General features: G+C 39.0%; 1 protein-coding gene across 1 annotated transcript in view; it reads left to right on the forward strand.

The window, feature by feature from the left end:
- Positions 1 to 24902, forward strand: part of LOC121442731 (charged multivesicular body protein 1b-2) — a 56866-nt gene that overhangs the window by 13377 nt on the left and 18587 nt on the right. Inside the window, exons 3-5 of the mRNA XM_041644331.1 lie at positions 16393 to 16539; positions 17336 to 17404; positions 17490 to 17597. Coding sequence (XP_041500265.1) covers positions 16393 to 16539; positions 17336 to 17404; positions 17490 to 17597 — 324 coding nt within the window. The remainder of the gene's footprint in view (positions 1 to 16392; positions 16540 to 17335; positions 17405 to 17489; positions 17598 to 24902) is intronic.

Raw genomic sequence — 24902 nt, forward strand, 5'->3', positions numbered from 1 at the left:
TCAAGTTTCCCCCCTCCCTTTCTCCTTTCCTCTTCCCATTCCACCCTCCCTTCTCCCCCCACCCCTATATTCACAATTTTGTCACGTGATCTAGTCTATTTCGACTTTCCAGGTGGATGTATATATGTTTTTCTTAGGGTTCACCTTGTTACTTAGCTTAGCTCGGATCAATATCCTTTGTTCATGGCTAGTATCCACTTATGAGTGAGTACATATCATACTCATGTTTTTGGGTCTGGGTTATCTCACTCAGGGTGGTGTTTTCTGGTTTCATCCATTTGCATGCAAAATTCAAGATGTCATTTTTTTTTTACCACAGAATAGTACTCTACTGTCTATATGCGCCACATTTTCTTTATCCATTCTTCAGTTGAGAGGCATCTAGTTTGTTTCCAGGTTCTGGCTATTATAAATAATGCTGCTATGAACATAGTTGAACAAATGTCTTTATAGTATGATTGCGCATCTTTTGGTTATATGCCCAAGATCTGTGGGTCCTGAGGTAGGTTGATTCCCAATTTTCTGAGTAGCTGCCATACTGATTTCCAAAGTGGTTGTACTAGTTTGCATTCCTACCAGCCAATGGGTGATTTCCCCCTTACTCCATAACCTCTCCAGCATTGCTGTTTTTGATCTTAGCCATTCTGACTGCTTTAAAAAAAAAAAAGATTGTATCTCAGTTGTTTTGATTTGCATTTCCCTGGTGGCAAAGGATACTGAACATTTCCTTAAGTGTCTTTCAGCCATTTGAGATTCTTCTATTGAGTATTCTCTGTTTAGTTCTGTACCCCGTTTTTTAAAATTGTGTTATTTAAATTTTGATGTCTAATTTCTTGAGTTCTTTATATATTTTGGAGATCAATCCTCTGTCTGATGTGGGGTTGGTAAAAATCTTTTCCCATTCAATAGGCTGCCTCTTTGTCTTATTGACTGTGTCCTTTGTTTTACAGAAGCTTCTCAGATTCAGGATGTCTCATTTATTTATTGTTGACCTCAGTGTCTGTGCTACTGGGGTTATATTTAGGAAGTGGTCTCCTATGTCCCCCCATGCATTGAAGGCTACTTCCCACTTTCTCTTCTATCAGGTTCAGTGTGGTCAGACTTATATTGAGTTCTTTAATCCATTTGGACTTGTGTTTTGGACATGGGGATAGATATGGATCTATTTTCATACTTCTACAGGTTGACATCCAGTTATGCCAGCTCCATTTGTTGAAGATGCTTTCTTTTTTCCGTTGTATAATTTTAGTTTCTTTATCAAAAATCAGGTGTTCATAGGTGTATGGATTAATATTCGGGTCTTCAATTCGATTCCTTTGGTAAGCCTCTGTTTTTTATGCCAGTACCAAGCTGTTTTCATTACTGTAGCTCTTTAATAGAACTTGATGTTGGGGATGGTGAGGCCTCCATAAGTTCCTTTATTAGAGGATTGTTTTGGCTATCCTGGGTTTTTTGTTTTTCCGTATGAAGTTGATTATTGTTCTTTCAAAGTCTGTGAAGAACTGTATTGGGATTTTCATGGGGATTGCATTGAATCTATAGATTGCATTTGGTAGGATTGCCATTTTTATTATGTTGATGCTACCTATCCAAGATATGGGAGATCTTTCCATTTCCTGGTATCTTCTTCAATTTCTTTCTTCAAAGACTTAAAGTTCTTGTCCAATAGGTCATTCACTTCTTTGATTAGTGTTACCCAAAGATATTTTATGTTATTTGTGGCTATTGTGAAAGGTGATGTTTCTCTGATTTCTTTGCTAGCTTCTTTATCATTTGTATATAGGAGGGCTACTGAATTTTTTTGAGTTGATGTTGTATCCAGCCACATTACTGAAGGTATTATTCAACTGTAGGAGTTCCCCGGTGGAGTTTTTGGGGTCAATTGTATATACTGTCATATCATCTGCAAATAACGAAAGTTTGACTTCTTCCTTTCCAATTTGAGTTCCCTTGATCTCCTTTTGTTGTCTTATTGCTATAGCCAGAACTTCAAGAACTATGTTGAAGAGATATGAAGGGAGTGGACAGCCTTGTCCTGCTTCTGATTTTAGTGGAATTGCTTTGAGTTTCTCTCCACTTAATTTGATATTGGCTGTTGGCTTCCAGTATATTGCTTTTATTATGTTTAGATATGTTCCTTGTATCTCTGATCTCTCCATTATCATGAAGGGGTTTTGGATTTTGTCAAATCTTTTTCAGTGTCTAATGTGATGATCATAGGGTTTGTTTCTTTCAGTTTATTTATATGATTGATTACATTGATAGATTTTCGCATGTTGAACCATCCCTGCATCTCTGGGATAAAGCTAAGTTGATCATGGTGGATGATATTTTTGATGTGTTCTTGGATTCAGTTTGCCAGTATTTTATTGAATATTTTTGCATCCATGTTCATGAGGGATATTGGTCTGTAATTCTCTTTCTTGGTTGAGTATTTATGTGGTTTTTCGTATCATGATAACTGCAACTTAATAAAAAGGAATTTGGCAGTGTTCCTTCTGTTTATATTATGTGGAACACTTTGAGGAGTATAGGTATTAGCTCATCTTGGAAGTTATGGTAGATTCTGCACTGAATCCATTTGGCTGGCCCTAGGCTTTTTTTTTGTTTTGTTTTTGTTTGTTTTATTATGTTTTGTTTTTGTTTGAGAGTCTTCTATTTCCTTGTAGGTTATATGTCTATTTAAATTGTTCACCTGGTTTTGATTTAATTTGGTATATGGTATATATCTAAAAAATTGCCCATTTCTTTTACGTTTTCCAGTTTTGTGGCGGACAGGTTTTTGTATTATGACCTAGTGATTCTTTTGTGGATTACAGGTTTTTTTTTTAAATTTATTTATTTATTAAGGATTTCTGCCTCGTCCCCACAACCGCTTCCCATTTCCCTCCCCCTCCCCCGATCAATTCCCCCTCCCTCATCTGCTCGAAGAGCAATCAGGGTTCCCTGACCTGTGGGAAGCCCAAGGACTGCCCACCTCTATCCAGGTCTCATAAGGTGAGCATCCAAACTGCCTAGGCTCCCACAAAGCCAGTACGTGCAGTAGGATCAAAGACCCACTGCAATTGTTCTTGAATTCTCAGTATTCCTCATTGTCCGCTATGTTCAGCTAGTCCGGATTTATCCCATGTTTTTTCAGACCTAGGCCAGCTGGCCTTGGTGAGATCCCAATAGAACATCCCCATTGTCTTAGTGTGTGGGTGCACCCCTCGTGGTCCTGAGTTCCTTGCTCGTGCTCCGTCTCCTTCTGCTCCTGATTTGGACCTTGAGATTTCTGTCCGGTGCTCCCGTGTGGGTCTCTGTCTCTGTCTCCTTTCATCGCCTGATGAAGGTTAATATTCCTGAGGATGCCTATGTGTTTGTCTTTGGATTCACCTTCTTATTTAGCTTCTCTAGGAACATGAATTATAAGCTCAATGTCCTTTATTTATGGCTAGAAACCAAATATGAGTGAGTACATCCCATGTTCCTCTTTTTGGGTCTGGCTTACCTCACTCAGGATAGTGTTTTCTATTTCCATCCATTTGTATGCAAAATTCAAGAAGTCCTTGTTTTTTACTGCTGAGTAATACTCTAATATGTATATATTCCATACTTTCTTCATCCATTCTTCCGTTGAAGGGCATCTAGGTTGTTTCCAGGTTCTGGCTATTACAAACAATGCTGCCATGAACATAGTTGAGCATATACTTTTGTTGTATGATAGGGCCTCTCTTGGGTATATTCCCAAGAGTGGTATTGCTGGATCCAGGGGTAGGTTGATCCCGAATTTCCTGAGAAACCGAAACACTGCTTTCCAGAGTGGTTGCACAAGTTTGCATTCCCACCAGCAATGGGTGAGTGTACCCCTTTCTCCACAACCTCTCCAGCAAAGGCTATCATTGGTGTTTTTTATTTTCGCCATTCTGACAGGTGTAAGGTGGTATCTTAAAGTTGTCTTGATTTGCATTTCCCTGATCGCTAAGGAAGTTGAGCATGACCTTAAGTGTCTTTTGGCCATTTGAAGTTCTTCTGTTGAGAATTCTCTGTTCAGATCAGTGCCCCACTTTATAATTGGGTTGATTAGCCTTTTACGGTCTAGTTTCTTGAGTTCTTTATATATTTTGGAGATCAAACCTTTGTCAGTAGCAGGGTTGGTGAAGATCTTCTCCCAGTCAGTGGGTTGTCTTTTTGTCTTAGCGACAGTGTCCTTTGCTTTACAGAAGCTTCTCAGCCTCAGGGAGTCCCATTTATTCAATGATGCCCTTAGTGTCTGTGCTGCTGGGGTTATACATAGGAAGTGGTCTCCTGTGCCCATGTGCTGTAGAGTACTTCCCACTTTCTCTTCTATCAGGATCAGTGTGTTCGGACTGATATTGAGGTCTTTAATCCATTTGGATTTGAGTTTTGTAAATTTCCTCAGTGTCTGTTATGTCCTCCTGTTCATTTCTGATTTTGTTAATTTTGATTTTTCTGCCTTTGCCTTTTGATTAGTTTGGATAAGGGTTTGTCTATGTTTTTGATTTTTTTCAAAGAACCAGCTCCTTGTCTCATTGATTCTTTGTATTGTTTTCTTTGGATCTATTTTTGAGTGCAGCCCTCAATTTGATTATTTTCTGTCATCTACTCTCCTGGGTGTGTCTGCTTCTTTTTGTTCTAGAGCTTTTATGTGTGCTGTTAAGTCAGTCACTAATGTGAGCTTTCTCCGTTTTCTTTATATGGTCACTTAGTACTATGATCTTTCCTCTTAACCCTGCTTTCATAGTGTCCCATAGGTTTGGGTACATTGTGCATTCATTTTTTTTTCTTGTTTTCATTTTTTTTTAATTGCGAAAAGAAGAAAAAAAAACATAAACAAAAAAACAAGTTTCCACCTCCTCCCAGCCTCCCATTTCCCGTCCCCTCCTCCCACCCTTCTCCCCCTCCTCCCACCCTTCTCCCCCTCCCCCCACTCCTCTCCCCCCCTCCCTCTCCAGTCCACAGAGCAGTCTGGGTTCCCTGCCCTGTGGTAAGTCCTAGGTCCTCCCCCCTCCGTCCATATCTAGGAAGGTGAACATCCAAACTGGCTAGGCTCCCACAAAGCCAGCACATTAAGAAGGATCAAAACCCCCTGCCATTGTCCTTGGTGTCTCATAAGCCCTCATTGTTCGCCATGTTCAGAGAGTCCAGTTTTATCCCATGCTTTTTCGGTCACAGTCCAGCTGGCCTTGGTGAGCTCCCCGTAGATCAGCTCCACTGTCTCAGTGGGTGGATGCACGCCTCGTGGTCCCGAATTCTTTGCTCATGTTCTCCCTCCTTCTGCTCCTCCTTGGGACATTGGGAGCTCAGTCCAGTGCTCCTGTGTGGGTCTCTGTCTCTATCTCTATCCATCACCAGATGAAGATTCTATGATGATATGCAAGATATTTGTCAGTATTGCTCTAGGATAGGGTCATTTCAGGTTCCCAATCCTCAGCTGCCCAAGGAACTAACTGGGAACCTCATCTTGGGCACTAGGGAGACCCTCTAGGGTCAAGTCTCTTGCCCACCCTAAAGTGGCTCCCTTAACTAAGAATTGTGCTTCCGTGCTCCCCTATCCACCTTTCCTTTATCCCAGTTCTCCTGTTTCCCAGGTCCCCCCTCCTTCCCTTCTCCCTTTTCTCTCCACATCTCCCTTTACCCCCATCCCACCCCATCCCCAAGATCCCATTTTCTCCCCGGAAATTTGGTCTACTTCCCTTAGCCAAGAGGACAACTATATGTTTTTCCTTGGGTTCACCTTCTTACTTAGCTTCTTTAGGTTCACCTCTTGTAGACTCCGTGGTCCTTATTTATGGCTAGAAACCAATTATGAGTGAGTACATCCCATATTCATCTTTTTGGGTCTGGGACACCTCACTCAGGATAGTGTTTTCTATTTCCATCCATTTGCATGCAAAATTCGAGAAGTCATTGTTTTTTACCGCAGCGTAGTACTCTAGCGTGTATATATTCCATACTTTCTTCATCCATTCTTCCATTGAAGGACATCTAGGTTGTTTCCAGGTTCTGGCTATTACAAATAATACTGCTATGAACATAGTTGAACAAATGCTTTTGTCATTTGATAAAGCATCTCTTGGGTATATTCCCAAGAGTGGTATTGCTGGGTCCAGGGGTAAGTTGATCCCGAATTTCCTGAGAAACCGAAACACTGACTTCCACAGTGGTTGCACAAGATTGCATTCCCACCAGCAATGGATGAGGGTACCCCTTCCTCCACAGCCTCTCCAGCAAAGGTTATCCTTGGAGTTTTTGACTTTAGCCATTCTGACAGGTGTAGGATGATATCTCAAAGTTGTTTTAATTTGCATTTCCCTGATTGCTAAGGAAGTTGAACACGACCTTAAGTGTCTTTTGGCCATTTGAACTTCTTCTGTTGAGAATTCTCTGTTCAGTTCAGTGCCCCATTTTTTAATTGGGTTAATTAGCATTTTAAAGTCTAGTTTCTTGAGTTCTCTATATATTTTGGAGATCAGACCTTTGTCTGTTGTGGGGTTGGAGAAAATCTTCTCCCAGTCAGTAGGTTGCCTTTGTGTCTTAGTGACCGTGTCCTTTGCTTTACAGAAGCTTCTCAGTTTAAGTAGGTCCCATTTATTCAATGTTGCCCTTAATGTCTGTGCTTCTGGGGTTATACATAGGAAGCGATCTCCTGTGCCCATCTGTTGTAGGCTATTTCCCACTTTCTCTTCTATCAGGTTCAGTGTGTTCGGGCTGATATTGAGGTCTAGGAAGTCTTTCATTTCTTTCTTTATTTCTTCCTTGACCCAATGGTGGTTCATTAGTTCACTCTTCACTTTCCATGCACTGGTAGGCTTTCTGAGAGTAGTACTGTTGTTAAATTCTAACTTTAAACCATGGTGATCTGATAAGATTTACGGATTATTCCATTTTTTTTTGTTCCTGTGGAGGTTTACTTCATTACCGAGTATGTGGTCAGTTTTAGAGAAGGTTCCATGAGGTGCTGAGGAAGTATATTCTTTTCTATTTGAGTGGAATGTTAGATGTCTGTTATGTCTATTTGATTCATTACATCTGTTAGTTCTCTTATTTCTCTGTTAAGTTTCTGTCTGGTTGACCTGTCCATTGGCAAGAGTGGAGTATTGAAGTCTCTTCTTATTAGTGTGTGGGGGTTTAAAGTGTGATTTAATCTTTAGTAATGCTTCTTTTACATGTGTGCATGCTCTTCTATTAGGGACATAGATATTCAGGATTGAGACTTCATCTTGATGGATTGTTTCTGTTATGAGTATAAAGTGTCCTTCTCCATTTCTTCCGATTCTGATTGAATATAGTTTGAAGTCTATTTTGTTAGATATTAGGATAGCTACACCCACTTGCTTCTTGGGTCCGTATGATTGGAAACCCTTTTCCCAACCCTTTACTTTGAGGTAATGTGTCTGCCTGTCTTTGAGGTTGAGGTGTGTTTCATATATACAACAGAAGGTTGAATCCTGTTTTTGTATCCATTCTCTTAGCCTGTGTCTTTTTATAGGTGAATTGAGTCCATTGATATTAAGAGATATTAATGAGCATATTTTGTTAATTCCTGTTATTTTTCAGTAGTAGTGTTTGTGTGTTTCCCTTCTTTGGGTTTTGTTGGTGGGAGATTATCTGTCGCCTGAGTTTTTGTAAGTGTAGTTAGCTTCCTTGGGTTGGGGTTTTCCTTCTAGTGTTTTCTGTAGGCTGGGTTTGTGGATTTGTATTGTTTAAATCTGGTTTTGTTATGGAATATCTTGTTTTTGCCATCAATGGTAATTGAAAGCTTTGCTGGGTATAAAAGTCTGGGCTTGCATCTGTGGTCTCTTAGTGTCTGCATCACATCTATCCAGGACCTTCTGGCTTTCATGGTTTCTATTAAGAAGTCAGGTATACTTCTGATAGGTCTATCTTTATTTGTTACTTGACCTTTTTTTCTTTGTAACACTTAGTATTCTTTCTTTATTCTGTATGTTTTGTGTTTTGATTATTATATGGCAAGGGGATTTTTTTTGATCCAGTCTAATTGGTTTTCTGTAAGCTTTTTCTACCATCATAGGTGTGTCCTTTTTTAGGTTAGGAAAGTTTTCTTCTATGATTTTGTTGAATATATTTTTTGTGCCAATGAACTGGAGTTCTTCTCCTTCTATTTCTTTTATTCTTAGGTTTAGTCTTTTCGTGGTGTCCCAGATTTCCTGAATGTTTTTGAAAGAATTTCTTGGATTTAATTCTTTCTATGACCAATGAATCTATTTCCTCTATAGTATCTTCAACACCTGAAATTCTTTCTTTTATCTCTTGTATTCTGTTGGTTATACTTGTCTCTGTAGTTCCACTTCATTTACCCAGATTTTTTATATCCAGAATTCCCTTGGTTTGTGTATTCTTTATTGCCTTTATTTCAGTCTTCAAGTCTTGAACTGTTTGCTTCATCTGTTTGATTCTTTTTTTTCTTGTTTTTTTTTTGAGGGATTTATTAATTTCTTCCATTTTTTTATTTGTCTTTTTCTCCATTTCTTTAAGGGAAGTTTCACTTCCTCTTTAAATGTCTCCATCATCTTCATAAAGTTACGTTTAAAGTTATTTTCTTATGTTTCTTCTGGGTTAGGATGATCAAGTCTTCCTGTTGTATGACCACTGGGTTCTGGTGTTACCATGTTGCTTTTTAGGTTGTTGGATGAATTCTTTTTTTTTAAATTTATTTATTTATTAAAGATTTCTGTCTCTTCCCCGCCACCGCCTCCCATTTCCCTCCCCCTCCCCCAATCAAGTCCCCCTCCCTCCTCAGCCCGAAGAGCAAGCAGGGTTCTCTGCCCTGTGGGAAGTCCAAGGACCACCCACCTCCATCCATGTCTTGTAAGGTGAGCATCCAAACTGCCTAGGCTCCCCCAAAGCCAGTACATGCAGTAGGATCAGAAACCCATTGCCATTGTTCTGGACTTCTCAGCAGTCCTCATTGTCCGCTATGTTCAGCGAGTCCGGTTTTATCCTAGGCTTTTTCAGGCTCAGGCCAGCTGGCCTTGGTGAGTTCCCGGTAGATCATCCCCATTGTCTCAGTGTGTGGGTGCACCCCTTGAGGTCCTGAGTTCCTTGCTTGTGCTCTCTCTCCTTCTGCTCCTGATTTGGACCGTGAAATTTCTGTCCGGTGCTCCAATGTGGGTCTTGTCTCTGTCTCCTTTCATCGCCTGATGAAGGTTAATATTCAGGAGTATGCCTATATGTTTTTCTTTGGGTTCTCCTTATTTAGCTTCTCTAGGATCACTAACTATAGGCTCAATGTCCTTTGTTTATGGCTAGAAACCAAATATGAGTGAGTACATCCCATGCGCCTCTTTTTGGGTCTGGCTTACCTCACTCAGGATAGTGTTTTCTATTTCCATCCATTTGCATGCAAAATTCAAGAAGCCCTTGTTTTTTACTGCTGAGTAGTACTCTTATATGTATATTTTCCATACTTTCTTCATCCATTCTTCTATTGAAGGGCATCGAGGTTGTTTCCAGGCTCTGACTATTACAAACAATGCTGCTATGAACATAGTAGACCATATATTTTTGTTGTATGATAAGGCCTCTCTTGGGTATATTCCCAAGAGTGGTATTGCTGGGTCCAAGGGTAAGTTGATCCCGAATTTCCTGATAAACCGTCACACTGCTTTTGTTGGATGAATTCTTGCATTGGCGCCTACCCTTCTCTTCCTTCACATGAGACCGGCAGTGTCTTTGAGTCTTGGCCCAGTCCTTGCAGTAGCTGTCTGAGTCTTTGGGAACTATTCTTGGTCTACTCGATACTGTCAATGTCTGTGTCTCAGGGAGTCATTGAGGTCTCTCTACGCCTGCTCTCTTGATCTTCTCTCCTGGTTCACACTCGTGGTCCTCTCACTTGGTCTCCTTAGGGTTACAGTAAGCTCATGGTCCCCTCAGTATTGTAGCAAGCTGTGTTTTAGAATTCCACTGAGGTTGCAGCAATGAATAGGTTTTAAAACTTCCTTGAATGAAAGTGTTTTTATTTGGTTATTTATTAATTTATTTATCATTAGCTTAAAATAGAATGTTTCCTTATGGCATTTTCATGTTTTAGTTTCAATTGTGTCTCTTCCCCCTGTTCCTCCATCATTTCTCATTCCATGATGGACTCTCTTCTTACTCACGTCTCTCTAAGCCTCTTGTTATCTCCTTTATGGACACCTTTCTGGTTTCCAGGTCTCTACCCATATATAACCCACCTAAAGATACACACTTAACTATTAGAAGCTAAAACGATATAAGGTGTTTATCTGTCTCAGCTATAATATATTTTCCTGTTCTAATCACACTTTGAAGCATTTAAATGTTTTAAGTTGTCTGAGAGGAAATGAGGAGGGCACAGGAGTAGCTGGATGAAGGGAGAAGGTTCTAATATAGTATACATGTATGAAAATTTTAAAATAAATTTCAAAAAGCTTTCAGAAACAAAATAATACAGACAGGTGAAGGGAAATTTTTGAGCTAACATTTTCTCATCTTGCTCAAAATATGGATGGTGATTGCTAAACAACAAACAATGAGCTGCCTTTTCTAGGGAAGTAGTGATGGAAACAGATACAATGCGGAATTGAGGAACTGAGATACAGCTCAGTTGTTGAGTATTTGCCTAATATGTGTAAGACCCTAAGTTCAATCCCCAGTACTTCAAACAAACAAAATACTCAAAGAGCCATTAATTAAATATCTAAAGATATTTAATATATCCACATGACAGAATAGTGTTTTATAAATAGAAAAGGACTGCAGATAACTAACTTATGGCATGGGCAGGCAAGCTCACAATTTAATAACAGTAGGAATATATAAGCCATTTTGAAAAATCTCTTCCAAGTAATAACTGCTGAGTGGATATTGTGGATCCAGTACAAATGCTAAAATATTTAGCAAGAGATATTCCCTACAGGTATAAGGAAACAAAAGAGTAAGTGAAACATATACCAAGCATAATAAGTGCCTTAATGAAAATAAAATGGTGATCTAATGGGGTAACAGGGTGGATTAAAGTACTTTCAGCTCAGTAGTTAAGGAAATCCCTTGAAAATAAATGCCATTTAAAGTGAATGACTAAGAGGAACGAGCCCTGAAAATACATGGGAGAAAACTATGTCTAGTAAAAGGACATAGTTAAACCTGAAGGTAAGGGTTTAACTATTTGTGCTGAGAAACTCACTGTTTTCTGGACCACAGTAAGGAGATGAAGCTGGATGTAGGCAGAATCCATCAGACAGGGGCCTTCGAGAACTCTAGGTGGGCTTTAAGCACTTACATTAGATATTTATAAGGGCACTTGGAAACTGTAAACCAAAGGACACAATCATATTATGCTGTTTAAAATGACCGCTATGGTTAGATACCCAGGAGAAATGGGCAAAGTGTACAATGGTAGATACAAATAAACTAGCTGAGAGGTAGGGCAAGAGTGGCAGCAGCTGAAAAGGCAGACAAAAAATGATGTGGTCTGATTTTAGGGTATGAGTGACAGAAGTGGTAAGACCTAGTTGAGTTCAGGATATATTTTGCATGTAGACTAGTTGTGGACAACAAGTAAGCTGAAACATTAAGGAACAGTGACTCTGGCTTCTGGCTTTTTCAAGAGCATGAGTTCTTTACTGAAATAAAAGAATAATGGATCAGAACCAGGTAATGTTCTGTGTATACAAAAAGTTCAAATTAAGTATTTAACTAGGGAGAATTGAGAAGTGAGTTAAGTAGAAACAATACGTTCATAAGAAAACACACAAGTCTGGAGCAGAGGGCAGAACTTTAGTCAAGAGGACATATATCTTCATATTCTTTCTTACTCATAGCTCAACTTGATGTAACCAGGCCTTCATTTCTACTCCACTAAAATTGTTCTTACTAAAATTATTATTTTCTTCCTGCTGGTCATATTCAGCAGATAGTTTTGAATTCTATATTTTGCCTTGGGTTGTTTTCTATTTTTGTTTTTGTTTTTTTCAAGTCAGGGTCTCTGTGTAACAACCCTGGTTGTCCTAGAACTCACTCTGTAGATCAGGTTGGCCTTGAATTCAGAGGTCCACCTGCCTCTGCCTGGCAAAGTTTTTTGTTTTGTTTTTGTTTGTTTGTTAATTTGAGACGTGGGTTCTCTGTATAACTTTGACTGTCCTGGAACTTGTTTTATTGACCAGGCTAGCCTTGAACTCACAGAGATCTGCCTGCTTCTGCCTCCTAAGTGCTGGGATTAAAAATACATGCCTCCACTACCCAGCTCTTCTGACATTTTAAATACTTCATTATTGCATATAAACCTTTGTGGAGTTCTATCCTTAGGATAGATTTTAGCAGTAAAAATGCTACATAAAAATATGCCTGATTTTTTTTTACATCTTTCCAAATTATTAGATGTGAAAAGACTTAAGAGAATCACCATGATATGACAATGGATCATTTTTTTAATCCATTTTTCTAACTTTCACTTCAGTAACATCGTGCCCTCTTTCTTTGTAACCTTTGGTCCCCCCTTTCTCATTCTCAAATTTGACTGATGCTCTTCCTTTCTAATTCATTAAGAAATATTTGATCACTATAGATAGCTGCTTCGGTTGCCATAGTCTGTCTTTTTCCTCCTTTAAAAATAGATAAACCGACTATGATTCTGAGAATTAAGAGTCTTCTCTTTTCTGCTAAGGCCTGTTCCAGGTAGCATTACTCAGATAGCACTCTGTTTTACATTAACAGTTTTCTCCTGTGTGCCGAATACATTGTGTTAGCACACAACCATATTTATTTAAATCTTTTGAAGCTTTTGTGTGAGAGCCTCTTCTGTCTCTCGGTACTCTTGTGGTTTTTGCTGTTGTTTGCATGAGGGTTGTTTTGGGGGTGAGGGAGATGTTTTGTTTATTTGGTTTTTCTATGAGGCAAACAATTGGCAACCAGTTTCTGTCACCAATACTTTCCTTGCTTTGTTTTCATTATTTGCAAAACCCTTTCAAATAGCCCCCTAATTTTGTTAACTCTAATTCTTTCCACTTCAATTTTTGTTATTTTTTGTTTTCTTATTCATTTACACTTAGACCTCTACCTCAATAGAAACTAAAGATGTTTATACTGTTCAGTCCAATCAGTTCTGAATCCATATTTTATTAGAACCATCAGTAGTTCTTGTCAGTGTTCAGTACTCCTTCCTTCAAACACTTCTGTGCTTTGGCTTTTAGGAAACCATACTTACCACAGCCCATCCAAGCACATTTTACTACTGTTTTCTTTTGTGATTTCCAACCTATACTGACTCCAGAAGTGAGTTAATCTAGTATTCTAGCTTTATTTGCATGGTGATAGATAATTCTAGCTTAGCCTGTATATCTGACCTGAACACTCCTGTTTTCAGCTGCTTTATTCTTTCTACTTGGATGGTCAAACTTGAAACAGGGTTCCTTATTGGACATCCTTCAGTACAGCATTCCTGGTGTAACTGTCATTCCTAGTGTGCCTTTTAGACAAAGCAAATAGTCGTAGACTGGCATTATGTTTAACCTCTTGTTTTATACACTACATCTGAGTCTTGCAAAATCTTTCAAAGGTATTTAAAATTGGATCACTTCTTACCAAGTCCAGTGTACCCATCCCCACCCAGACAATATCCCCACCCAGGTTATCTTAACCTCACTTATTACAAACAAGCTTCCAATTAGCCTCTTTGTTTTGACCCTGTTCCCATAATGCTTTTGTTTTAGAGGTGTTTTTTTTTTCCCCAGTGCTAGGAATCAAGCCCAATAAACATTACTTCTGTTAGATAAGGACTCTACCACTGAACTACAGAGCTCCACCCCTCGACCCCATAAAAGTAATCTTAACCCAGCAGCCGGAGGAAGTGTTTTAAGAGAAGTCATAGCATGTCAGTGCTCCGCTCAGAACTATATCTTTATCTCTTCTGTCTTTACTTATCTCTAAGTAAAAAGTCAGGGTTTTAAAATGGCTCCAAAGCCATATCCGATTTATTACTGAACTTTTAATTTCTGATTTCTCCTTTTGTAGTCTTCAGTTGTCTTGATGGTCCTGGTGTGTTAGTAGTAACCTGTTATACAGAGTCTTCTCACTGCTGGTTTTCCACCTTCTGTGCTTTATATCCACATGACTGGTTTCTTTTTCTATAGCTAAGATAGGAACCATTTTATATTTTACATGTTCACTCATGTCACTCTCACTATGGTAAATGTCCCGATTGGGGTCTGAAAATTCAAGAACCGGATTCCTAACAGCCCACCCTCCCTTAAGAGTGTTTTTCTTTCCCCAATGAGATTCCCTTGGAGATTACAAATTTTTCATTTGCAAGTGGATATCAATTGGCACTAAGTTCTGATTGGACCTGGTGGGGGGCTGTCTACTTCTGTCTGCTCTAGGACCCCATCTGGTACAGACCCATGCAGACCTTGTATTTGCTGCCACAGTCTCTGTGAGTTCATATGTAAGTCAGTCCTATTGTGTTTAGAAGGCCTTGTTTCTTTGGTGTCCAGCATTTCGTATGGCTCTTACACGCTTTCTACATCCTCTTGTGTGGGATTCTCTAAGCGCTAGAGAGATTTGATGGAGACATTGTGTTTAGGGCCAAGTATTCCAAAATCTGTCACACTAAATAATATCTGGCTGTGGGTCTTTGTATTTGTTCCCATCCGCAGCAGGAAGAAGCTTCTCTAATGATGGCTGGGTGTAGTAATAAGAGCGGCGGGGCTGCATCCCCAGCACCCCAGCAACCTGGTTAGCTTATGCCCCAAAATAATTACACGGACATTGTATTCTTTTAAACACTGCTTGGCCCTTTAGCTCTAGCACTTACAGGCTAATTCTGACATCCTGATCAACCCATCTCTAATAATATGTGAGAACCGGTCTTACCGGGAAGATTCTAGCCTATGTCCGTCCTGGGTCGGAGCTTCATCCCGGGAGTGGGGCATGGCGTCTCTCTGAGGCGTCTGCTCCCAAGAGGAGAGCTGTTGAGTCTGACCTCACTTCCTCTTCCTCCCAGCGTTCTGTTCTGTTTACTCCTCCCACCTATCTTCTAACCAATAAAATGGGCCAAGGCAGTTCCTTTATTAGCCAATGACCTTCCTCCATCAGCTGGGCAAGGCACTGATTAATGATTATAGCAGAATATTATTGGCAGACATTTTATTGCTACATTCCTCTAGTAGTATTTGGTTTTCTCCTAGGTCATCGGCCTATCTATTCTCAGGTTCTTGGTTACCCAAGCAATGTGAGATATGCGTTCCATCTCATGGAGAGATACTACATTTTACTTCTTAGATCATAATGGACTACAATAATAATATGCCTATGTTGATTACCTGTGAATAAAGCAATAGCACTATTCTGGAAGGCGAAACTTATTATAAGCATCATAGGGAATCTAATTAAATTTAAATATACATCTACATCCAGTAATCAATATCCAGGTATTTGTCTTATAGAAGCATTTGGAAAGTGTGTAAAGTTATATATACTAGGAGAGTTTTTAAATTGCTATTTATTTTATTGAAAAATTAGGATCTCACTCTTGAATTTCTGTAGTTTCTCTAATATTTCACTTTGTTTTTTTCCTGAACTATTTATTTAATGCTTTTTTCTTTAAATTAATTTTCTTTTAGCTGTATACCTGATCTGATTGTTATACCAGGAAAAGGCTGGATTCCTGTTACACAGCACTTTCATATGCCTATTCAGTAAAATCATATAGAAACTACCTAATGTCTGTGTAACTTCTAGAATAATTTTATGTATGACTAATAATTCTTTTACTACAGTGACCTTTGTATGATGCAACCCTTAGGAAACAATGATGTAGATAAGTATGCTTTTAGCTTAAAGTGATATTTTTAGCATGAAAGAAAACAAGATTTGAAACTATATTCTATGTGTTTGCTTTGGTTATAAACTATACAGTAATAAATGTATTTATATATTAAGATCATTTGTACTAAAATAATAACAATGAAAATAGCATCATAATATAACTAGGAACAATTTTACCTTTTAGTTTCTTTCTATTGTACTTTTTAGGCAAAGTCTCACTGTGTAGCCCTGGCTTGCCTGGAACTTGCTATGTAGACAAGGCTGGTCTCAAACTCAGAATTAGCTTTCCTCTGCATCCCAAATGCTAGGATTAAAAGCATGTGCCATGTCCAGCATTTTCCAATTTCTTAAACTATTAATACATGTGTATTTTCTAATCATGAGATTAAAAGAGAATAGGATTGTAAATTATTATTTAGCTACTATAATAATTAGCTGCCAAAAGGCTAATTACAACCTCTTATAGACTATAGTTAATTTAGTAGCATTTAATTTTTAAAAATAGCTATACTTTTGCTCTTTGACTTCACAAGTATCTTGGTTTGCTATTTTTCTTCAACACTATTTTACTTCTGCTTAAAACAGGCCATTCAGAAAGGCAATACAGAAGTTGCAAGAATTCATGCTGAAAATGCAATCCGTCAGAAAAACCAGGCAATCAATTTCTTGAGAATGAGTGCTAGGGTTGATGCTGTGGCAGCCAGAGTTCAAACTGCAGTAACAATGGGCAAGGTAAGACTTGACTGGTATTTAATGAGAGTAGGAAGACTTACAAAAATAGCAAATTTGAGTATTGCAAGGTATTATATGGTGTTAATAAAGGACTTCATGGAAAATTAGACTTAGTAAGGAAAAAGATTTTGGCAGAGGACTTATCAACTCTTTTATTTGCTGAATACTAAGAAGTATCAATAATCTAAAATAGACAGTTCCTAGACCTAGACACAGAATGTGATTTTACTGTTAAAGACAGTAATAGAAATCTCATGGTCCAAATCAGGAGCAGAAGGAGAGGTAGCAAGAACAAGGAACTCAGGACCACGAGGGGTGCACCCACACACTGAGACAATGGGGATGTTCTATCGGGAACCCACTAAGGCCAGCTGGCCTGGGTCCGAAAAAGCCTGGGATAAAACCGGACTTGCTGAACATAGCAGACAATGAGGACTGCTGAGAAGTCCAGAACAATGGCAGTGGGTTTCTGATCCTACTGGATGTACTGGCTTTGGGGGAGCCTAGGCAGTTTGGATGCTCACCTTACTAGACCTGGATGGAGGTGGGTGGTCCTTGGACTTCCCACAGGTCAGGGAACCCTGATTGCTCTTCTAGTTGATGAGGGAGGGGGACTTGATTGGGGGAGGGGGAGGGAAATGGGAGGCGGTGGCGGGGAGGAGGCAGTAATCTTTAATAAATAAATAAATTTAAAAAAAGACAGTAATAGACAAGTTTCCTAAGTTGACATAGAGATAATATATTTAAAAATTTATAAAATTTTCATGTTACTAAATCAGTTTTATTTTCTAAATAGGTGACAAAATCCATGGCAGGTGTAGTTAAATCTATGGATGCTACATTGAGGAGTATGAACCTTGAAAAGGTAAAAACAAACAATTATCATTATTACTTGATGTTCAGATAGCATCCTTTCACGGTACATTTTTCTTATGATCATATCTTTATAGATTTCTGCCTTAATGGACAAATTCGAACATCAATTTGAAACATTGGATGTTCAAACACAACAAATGGAAGATACAATGAGTAGCACTACAACCCTAACAACACCACAGGTAAGAATCATTTCTTTACTTAAAATGGTTTCTTAAAATGACTTGATCTGGCTGTAGTGGCACATACTTTTAATCCAATCACTCAGCTTCCTAGTGCTTGGGAACTGAAGGAAGATTTCTATGAAGTCAAGACTAACCTGTCTATGGAGTAAATTCCAGGTCAGCCTGAGTTACATAGTGGGAACCTGTCTCAAAGCAACAAATGACTTGCTTTCAAAATGTAATGGCTTTATGAATATAAATCTCTTACCTTGTGTGAGTACAGAGGGAAGGAAGCAGGCAGGCAGCTTGCTACTGCTCTGCCCAAGGATTCTGGGGAATGTTTTAGAGGATAATGTTACCTAGCACCTAGTGTACTTTGGAATTCTAATTATTTTATTGGATCACACATGTAGAATCTAGAGCCTGTTTCTACATGTTTCCTAATGCTCTTATTAATAACATTAAACTTTAAAAGTACATAGTATTTGGATAGTATGATACTGCTACATGAATTGTTTAATGTTTAAATCAATGTCCATATATATATATATATATATATATATATATATATACACAAACATTGATATATTAATGATCTAAAATTGGAAAACCCTTTTAGTGTTTAGACAATGGGCATGTTCTATTGGGAACTCACCAAGGCCAGCTGGCCTGGGTCTGAAAAAGCCTGGGATAAAACCGGACTTGCTGAACATAGCGGACAATGAGGACTACTGAGAACTCGAGAACAATGGCAATGGGTTTCTGATCCTACTGCATGTACTGGCTTTGTGGGAGCCTAGGCAGTTTGGATGCTCACCTTACTAGACCTGGATGGAGGTGGGTGGTCCTTGACTTCCCACAGGGCAGGGAGCCCTGATTGCTCTTTGGGCTGATGAGGGAGGGGGACTAGATTGGGGGAGGGGGAGGGAAATGGGAGGCGGTGGCGGGGAAGAGACAGAAATCTTTAATAAATAAATAAATGGAAAAAAAGGTATATAAAAAAAGAAAGAAAAGAAAAAATAAGTAAATAATACATTACTGTTGCTATAGTTACTTCTTTGTTCTATAGCACACCAGAAATTCTTGCTCCAGCCTTACTGTTATTTAATACTAATTTATCAACCTTTTCTGTAACTCAATCTTATTCAGTCTCTGATAACCATTTTTCTATCCTCAATTTGCATATATAACTGATATTATACAGTACCTGACTTTCTCTGCCTAGCTTATTTCACTTATTATTTTGTATTCCACCCATCTTGTGATAAACAATAGAATTTTATTCTTTGGGTGGAATAAATAGTATTTTGTATGTAGTACATGGTCTTCTTCTAATCATTGGTTGATAAACAGGTCTTCTTCTGATCAATGGTTGATAGACACCAAAGTTGTTTCTATTTCATGGCTCTCCTGAATATTCAATCAGTGTGAAAGTACCTATGTCTCTTTAAAATAATATTTTCATTTCCTTGGAATGTATAACTCATAGTGAAATTACTCAGTCAAATAGTAGTTTAAGATTTTGAGGAACTATTATTCTGTTTTCCAAGATGGCCATGCAATCTATATTCCACTAATAGTATATACAAGTCTCTTTTTTTCTACATTTCCTTATGAAGGTACGTTATGTCACTTAGAGCTGATTTTATCACTAGTCTGATTTTAGAAACACAATTAATTGGGAAGATGACCTGGATTAAATAAACATATTTGAATTTCCATTCCTGTTCTGCTGCTACTTAACTTTGAGAATTGGATTAAAATACTACCCCAAGGTTCTAAAGCTGTAGCTCAGTAGGTAGAATGCATGTGTAGCATACATGCATTATCCACATTACTCTTTCATGGCTACTTTTCTGTTATGAACACTGTTTCATATTTATGACTTTTAAAACCTAAATTCTTCCTAAGAAAAATGGTCTCTCTCTCTCTCTCTCTCTCTCTCTCTCTCTCTCTCTCTCTCTCTCGATATATATCTTCCAGCCTGGCTATATTCTGTTAATCCAATGGCCAAAAGCAGCCTCTTTATTAACCAATGGCAATAAAACATATCCACAGCATACATCACCTCCCTTTTTCTGTCTAAATAAAAAGGAAGGTTTTAACTTTAACATAGAAAAATTACAAATAGCAGGTGTGGCTAGGACCAACTCCTTGGCACTGCTTGTTGGCTCTGCCCAGTCCAACATGGCAGAGGCATGCTCACTCCTCTGAAGCCATTCTCTCTGCCCCAGATCCAGGGTCAGGTTACAGTAGTTCTCTGTTGCCATTAAGCACGTTATAGTACTCTGCCCACAAACCCCATTTAAATTCTCTGTAGCCAGACCTCCCAAAAGAGTCAGAGCTTTTCTTGCAACTAGCACAAACCAGGAAGCCTTTTTAAAGAAGCCATGCAGGTTTTGCTGCTACTGCTGAGTCAGGAAGCCTTCTCCGAAAAGAATCATGCCTCAGCTTCCTTCTAGCAAACAGAGTCCACCCAAGAAAATGCTACTACAAAATGCCATGCTTAACTCTATTTTGTGTCTAGAATTCCTTTTAAGCTTTCTCAGGTTTTATGTGGATATAGTCAACCATGTTGGCATGCCGATTTGTTGAGGGAGGCTGTTCATTCATTACCTGCAGCTCAGACCTGAAATAATCATACAGAAACATAGTATTTGTAATAGTGTTTGGCCAATAGCTTAAGCATATTTCTGGCTAACTCTTATATCTTAAATTTACCCATTTCTATTAATCTGTGTATCACCATGTGATTGTGGCTTACTGGCAAGGTTCTAGTGCAGTGCCTGTCTCCTATGGGTGGCTTCTCTCTCTCTCTCTCTCTCTCTCTCTCTCTCTCTCTCTCTCTCCCTCTCTCCCTGGCTATACTCTGTTAAGCCATTGTCGAAAGCAGCTTCTTTATTAACCAATAAGAGCAACACATATGTAGAAGGACTTCCCACACCAATTTAGTGTTGGCTGTCTACTGCTGGGCATGGGGCCTGTCCTCAAACATGGTCTATATACCCAATGAGACTGTATTGGAGAAAACTAATTTTTCCGTTGCAAGCTGTTGTCAGTTGGAGATAGTTTCTTCATTAGGGGTGGGTGATCATGTCCACTTTGTCCTCTCAGTGATGGATTCATATCTGACTGGGAGTTTGTATAGGTCCTGTCCATGCTGCCACAGCCTCTGTGAGATCATATGTCTGTCAGTTGTTGTATCTTGAAGTCACTGTTTCCTTGGCGTCCTCCCTCCCTTGTGGCTCTCACAATCTCTCCGCCTCCTCTTCAACATATTCCTTGAGCCCTGAGTGGAGAGGTTTGATAAAGACATCCCTTTTAGGACTGTGTATTCCAAGGCTTCTTACTCTGTGTACACTGTACAGTTGTGAGTTCTTTATTTGTTCCCATCCACTGCAGACAGAAGTTTCTCTGATGATGACTGAGTAAGACAGATATATATGTATAGCAGAATGTCATTAGCTATTACAAGGGGCCACTTGTTTGTCCCAGCTGCCCAGAGCCAAAATGACCACACAGAACCTGTATTAATTAAATCACTGCTTGAACCATTAACTCTAACTTCTTATTGGCTAACTTCTACATCTTAATTTAACCCATCTCAATTAATCTGTGCATCACCACAAGGTAGTAGCCTACCAGCAAAGTTTCAGCACATCTATCTCTGGTGGCAGAAGGTCCATGGTGTCTTTCTGACTCCACCCTTCTTCCTCCCAGCACTCAGTTCTGTGTTTCCTGCCTACCTAAGTTCTTCCCTATCAACAGGCCAAGGCAGTTTCTTTATTAATTAATAGTAATCTTAGCACACAGAGGAGACTCCCAGTTCACCTCTCCCTTTCTGTTTGAATAAAAAGGAAGGCTTTAACTTTAACATAGTAAAATTACGTATAACAAAACAGGTATCAAGGAAGAATTACAGTTATTTACAATATTTATTTCTACTTTATCTTTTATCCTAACTAAGGAAAACTATAACTATCTATTCTTCAACACCATCAAAAACTCCAGAAGGATATAATATTACCTAAGTAAACAGGAAGTGCATTGTAAGCAACTTCCAAAACTCTAGAAATGACAGAGACATCTCGCTGCCTGGACAGTCATCCAAAGTTGTTTTGTACTGTTGGGACATCCATCTTCGGCCTACAGGTCCATAGTATCCAGAAGACTTTTCCATGAAGCAGGAAATTCAAAGACAGTTCAGTCACTTTTTTCTGTATCCTGCAGAATGTCTGGCAGACTTTCCTGAAGGATCATCTCATCTTTAGGCAAGTTCAGTAGTCATTTCTCTGTGTGTCCTGCATATCCAGTTAAGCAGTCCAGGCAAGAGCAGTTTCTTGCCCAAATGGCTAAGAAGCCTCTTCAATGCTCATCTTCCTTTTGAAGTAACTGATGCTGCCAGGAGCAGATGTGTCTCATTACCATGAAAAGTCCTAAATTCTTAAACATTTTTAAATGCCATGTTCTGAAGGTCTCTGAAAGTGTTGAAGACTACCTATCTAATTGAAATATATCTTCATACATCTAGAAAATCTGACTAATATGACTACAATCTTTTTTTCTTTTTTTTTAATTGAGAAAAGGAGAGAAAAAAACAAAAAAAAACAAGTTTCCACCTCCTCCCAGCCTCTCATTTCCCTCCCCCTCCTCCCACCCTACGCCCCCTCCTCCCACCTTTCTCCCCCTCCCCCCACTCCTTTCCCCTTCCCTCTCCAGTCCAAAGAGCAGTCAGGGTTTTCTGCCCTGTGGTAAGACCTAGGACCTCCCACCTCCGTCCATATCTAGGAAGGTGAACATCGAAACTGGCTAGGCTCCCACAAAGCCATCACATTACGTAGGATCAAACCCCCGTGCCATTGTCCTTTGCGTCTCATCAGCCCTCATTGTTCGCCATGTTCAGAGAGTCCAGTTTTATCCCATGCTTTTTCAGTCACAGTCCAGCTGGTCTTGGTGAGCTCTCAATAGATCAGCTCCACTGTCTCAGTGGGTGGGTGCATCCCTCGTGGTCCCGACTTCTTTGTTCATGTTCTCCCTCCTTCTGCTCCTCATTGGTACCTTGGGAGCTCAATCCAGTGCTCCAGTGTGGGTCTGACAGGGGAGCACGGAACCACAATTCTTAGTTAAGGGAGCCACTGTAGGGTTGGCAAGAGACCTGACCCTAGAGGGGCTCCCAGGTGCCCAAACTGAGGTCCCCAGTTAGTTCCTTGGGCAGTTGAGGATAGGGAACCTGAAATGACCCTATCCTAGAGCAATACTGACGAATACCTTGCATATCATCATAGAACCTTCATCTGATGACTACAATCTTAACTATTATAGATGACTGTCTATTAACCTATATTTCTTAATTATACATTACGTTTTTAAATGAACTACACAAACACAATACCTTAATAAAAGGTAGAAATATACATACACTGTATAACAAAATTTACCTTAAATTTGTATCAATAAGCCAAGATCCATACCAAAGCAAATTATTCATATCTATGGCATATCCCCCTTTAATGTAAGCAAACACTTATAGATAATATTTGGGAATATGGGCATAGATTTGTCCATACTGCTTCCTGCTGTTTGGGGGCACTGTTAATCAGGTCTTTCATGGTGTATCCTGTGTGATAGGTTCATCTCAGTCAGCAGTTGAGTGAAATAATTTTTTGAGGGTGTTCATGGCAACCTTTTGGGGGTGTGACTTATCAAACCATATTGATCTGCAAATAAGGAGACTTTAACTTCTTCCTTTTCTAGTTATAGCCGAATGATCTTCAGTTGTGCTATTGACCTAGCTAAGACTTCAGGTACTATATTAAATAGATATGGAGAGATTAGATATCAGTTTCTCTCCACTAAGGTTGATATTGGCTGTGGGCTTACTGTATATGATCATTATCATGTTTTAGTATGTACCTGTATCCCCAGTGTCTTCAGGACTTTTATCATGAAGAGGTGTTAAATTCTGTCAAAAGCCTTTTCTTCATCTAATGAGATGATCATGTGGTTTTTGTCTTTTAGTCTATTTATGTGGTGGATTACATTTATCGATTTATGTATGTTGAGCCATCTCTCATCTCTGGAATGAAACCTCCTTGATCATGGTGAATAATCTTTTTGATGTGTTTTTATATTCAGTGAGAGCATTTGATTGAGAAATTTTGCATTTACATTCATAAGGGGAATTGTTCTACAGTTTTCTTTCATTGTTGGATTTTTGTGTGGTTTAAGTATCAGGATAATTGTGTCCTCATAAACAGAATTAGGCAGTGTTCTTTCATTATAATCTGAGAAGTATTGGTGTTAATTCTTTGAATTTCAGTCTGGTAGAATGTGCTCTGTAGCCATCTGGCCCTGAGCTTTTTTTGGTTGAAAGATTTTAATTGCTACTTCTATGTCTCTGGGGTTCGTGGGTCTGTTTAGGTTGATTGTATGATCTAGATTTAGCTATAGTAGATTTTTATTGATATTTTCCTGGGTATAGTAGTCTGGGCTGGCATCTGTGATCACTTAGAGCTTTTTGAACATCTGTCCAGGCCCTTTCTGGCTTTTAGAGTCTCCTTTGATAAGTCAGTTGTTATTCTAATGGGTCTGCCTTTATTGTTGACTTGCTCATTTTCCCTTGCAGCTTTTCATATTCTTTCTTTGTTCTGTACTTTCAGTGTTTTAAATATTGTGTGTTGTGGGGAGTTTCTTTTCTGCTTCAGTCTATTTGGTGTTTTGTGTGCTTCTTGTACCTTTATAATCACATCTTCCTAATTTTTTATTTTAAATTTATTTTGCATCCCTACTACAGTTTTCCCTCCCTCCTCTCCTCCCAGTTACTCTCCCCCCACCTCCCTTCTATCCCATGCCAGTATACTCCTCCTCCATTTCTATTCAGAAAAAGTCATGCCCCCCCCATGGATATCAACAAAATATGGCAGGCATATCAAGTTGCAGTAAGACTAAGTTCCTCCCATTGTAATTAAGGCTGACAAGGCAACCCAGTATAAGGAATAGATGCCCAACCAACAACAAAAGAGTTAGAGTCAGCCCCTGTTCCCACTGTTAGCAGTCCCACAAGCATATTGATACTTAAAGGATTTTTAAGGGTAAAACCTGACGAACATGAAACATAAAATTCTAATCTTTAAAAGCCGTTAACTTACTGTAGACAATTTAAAAAATACAAGTTAGTAGTCAGATATCCTCAAGGTACTGATATAATTAATTAAAGGGATAAGCCTTAGTTCCTTGTATATGTATTTAAAGTCAAGCTTAAAACAAGGAATTAGTAACAAAGTTTGTCTAATACCTGGGCAGCCCTAAGTACTTCAGAGATCT

Source organism: Microtus oregoni, unplaced genomic scaffold (genome assembly GCF_018167655.1).
Source record: "Microtus oregoni isolate MIOR12 unplaced genomic scaffold, Mior012 000094F_ref0000399, whole genome shotgun sequence".
NCBI lineage: Eukaryota > Metazoa > Chordata > Mammalia > Rodentia > Cricetidae > Microtus > Microtus oregoni.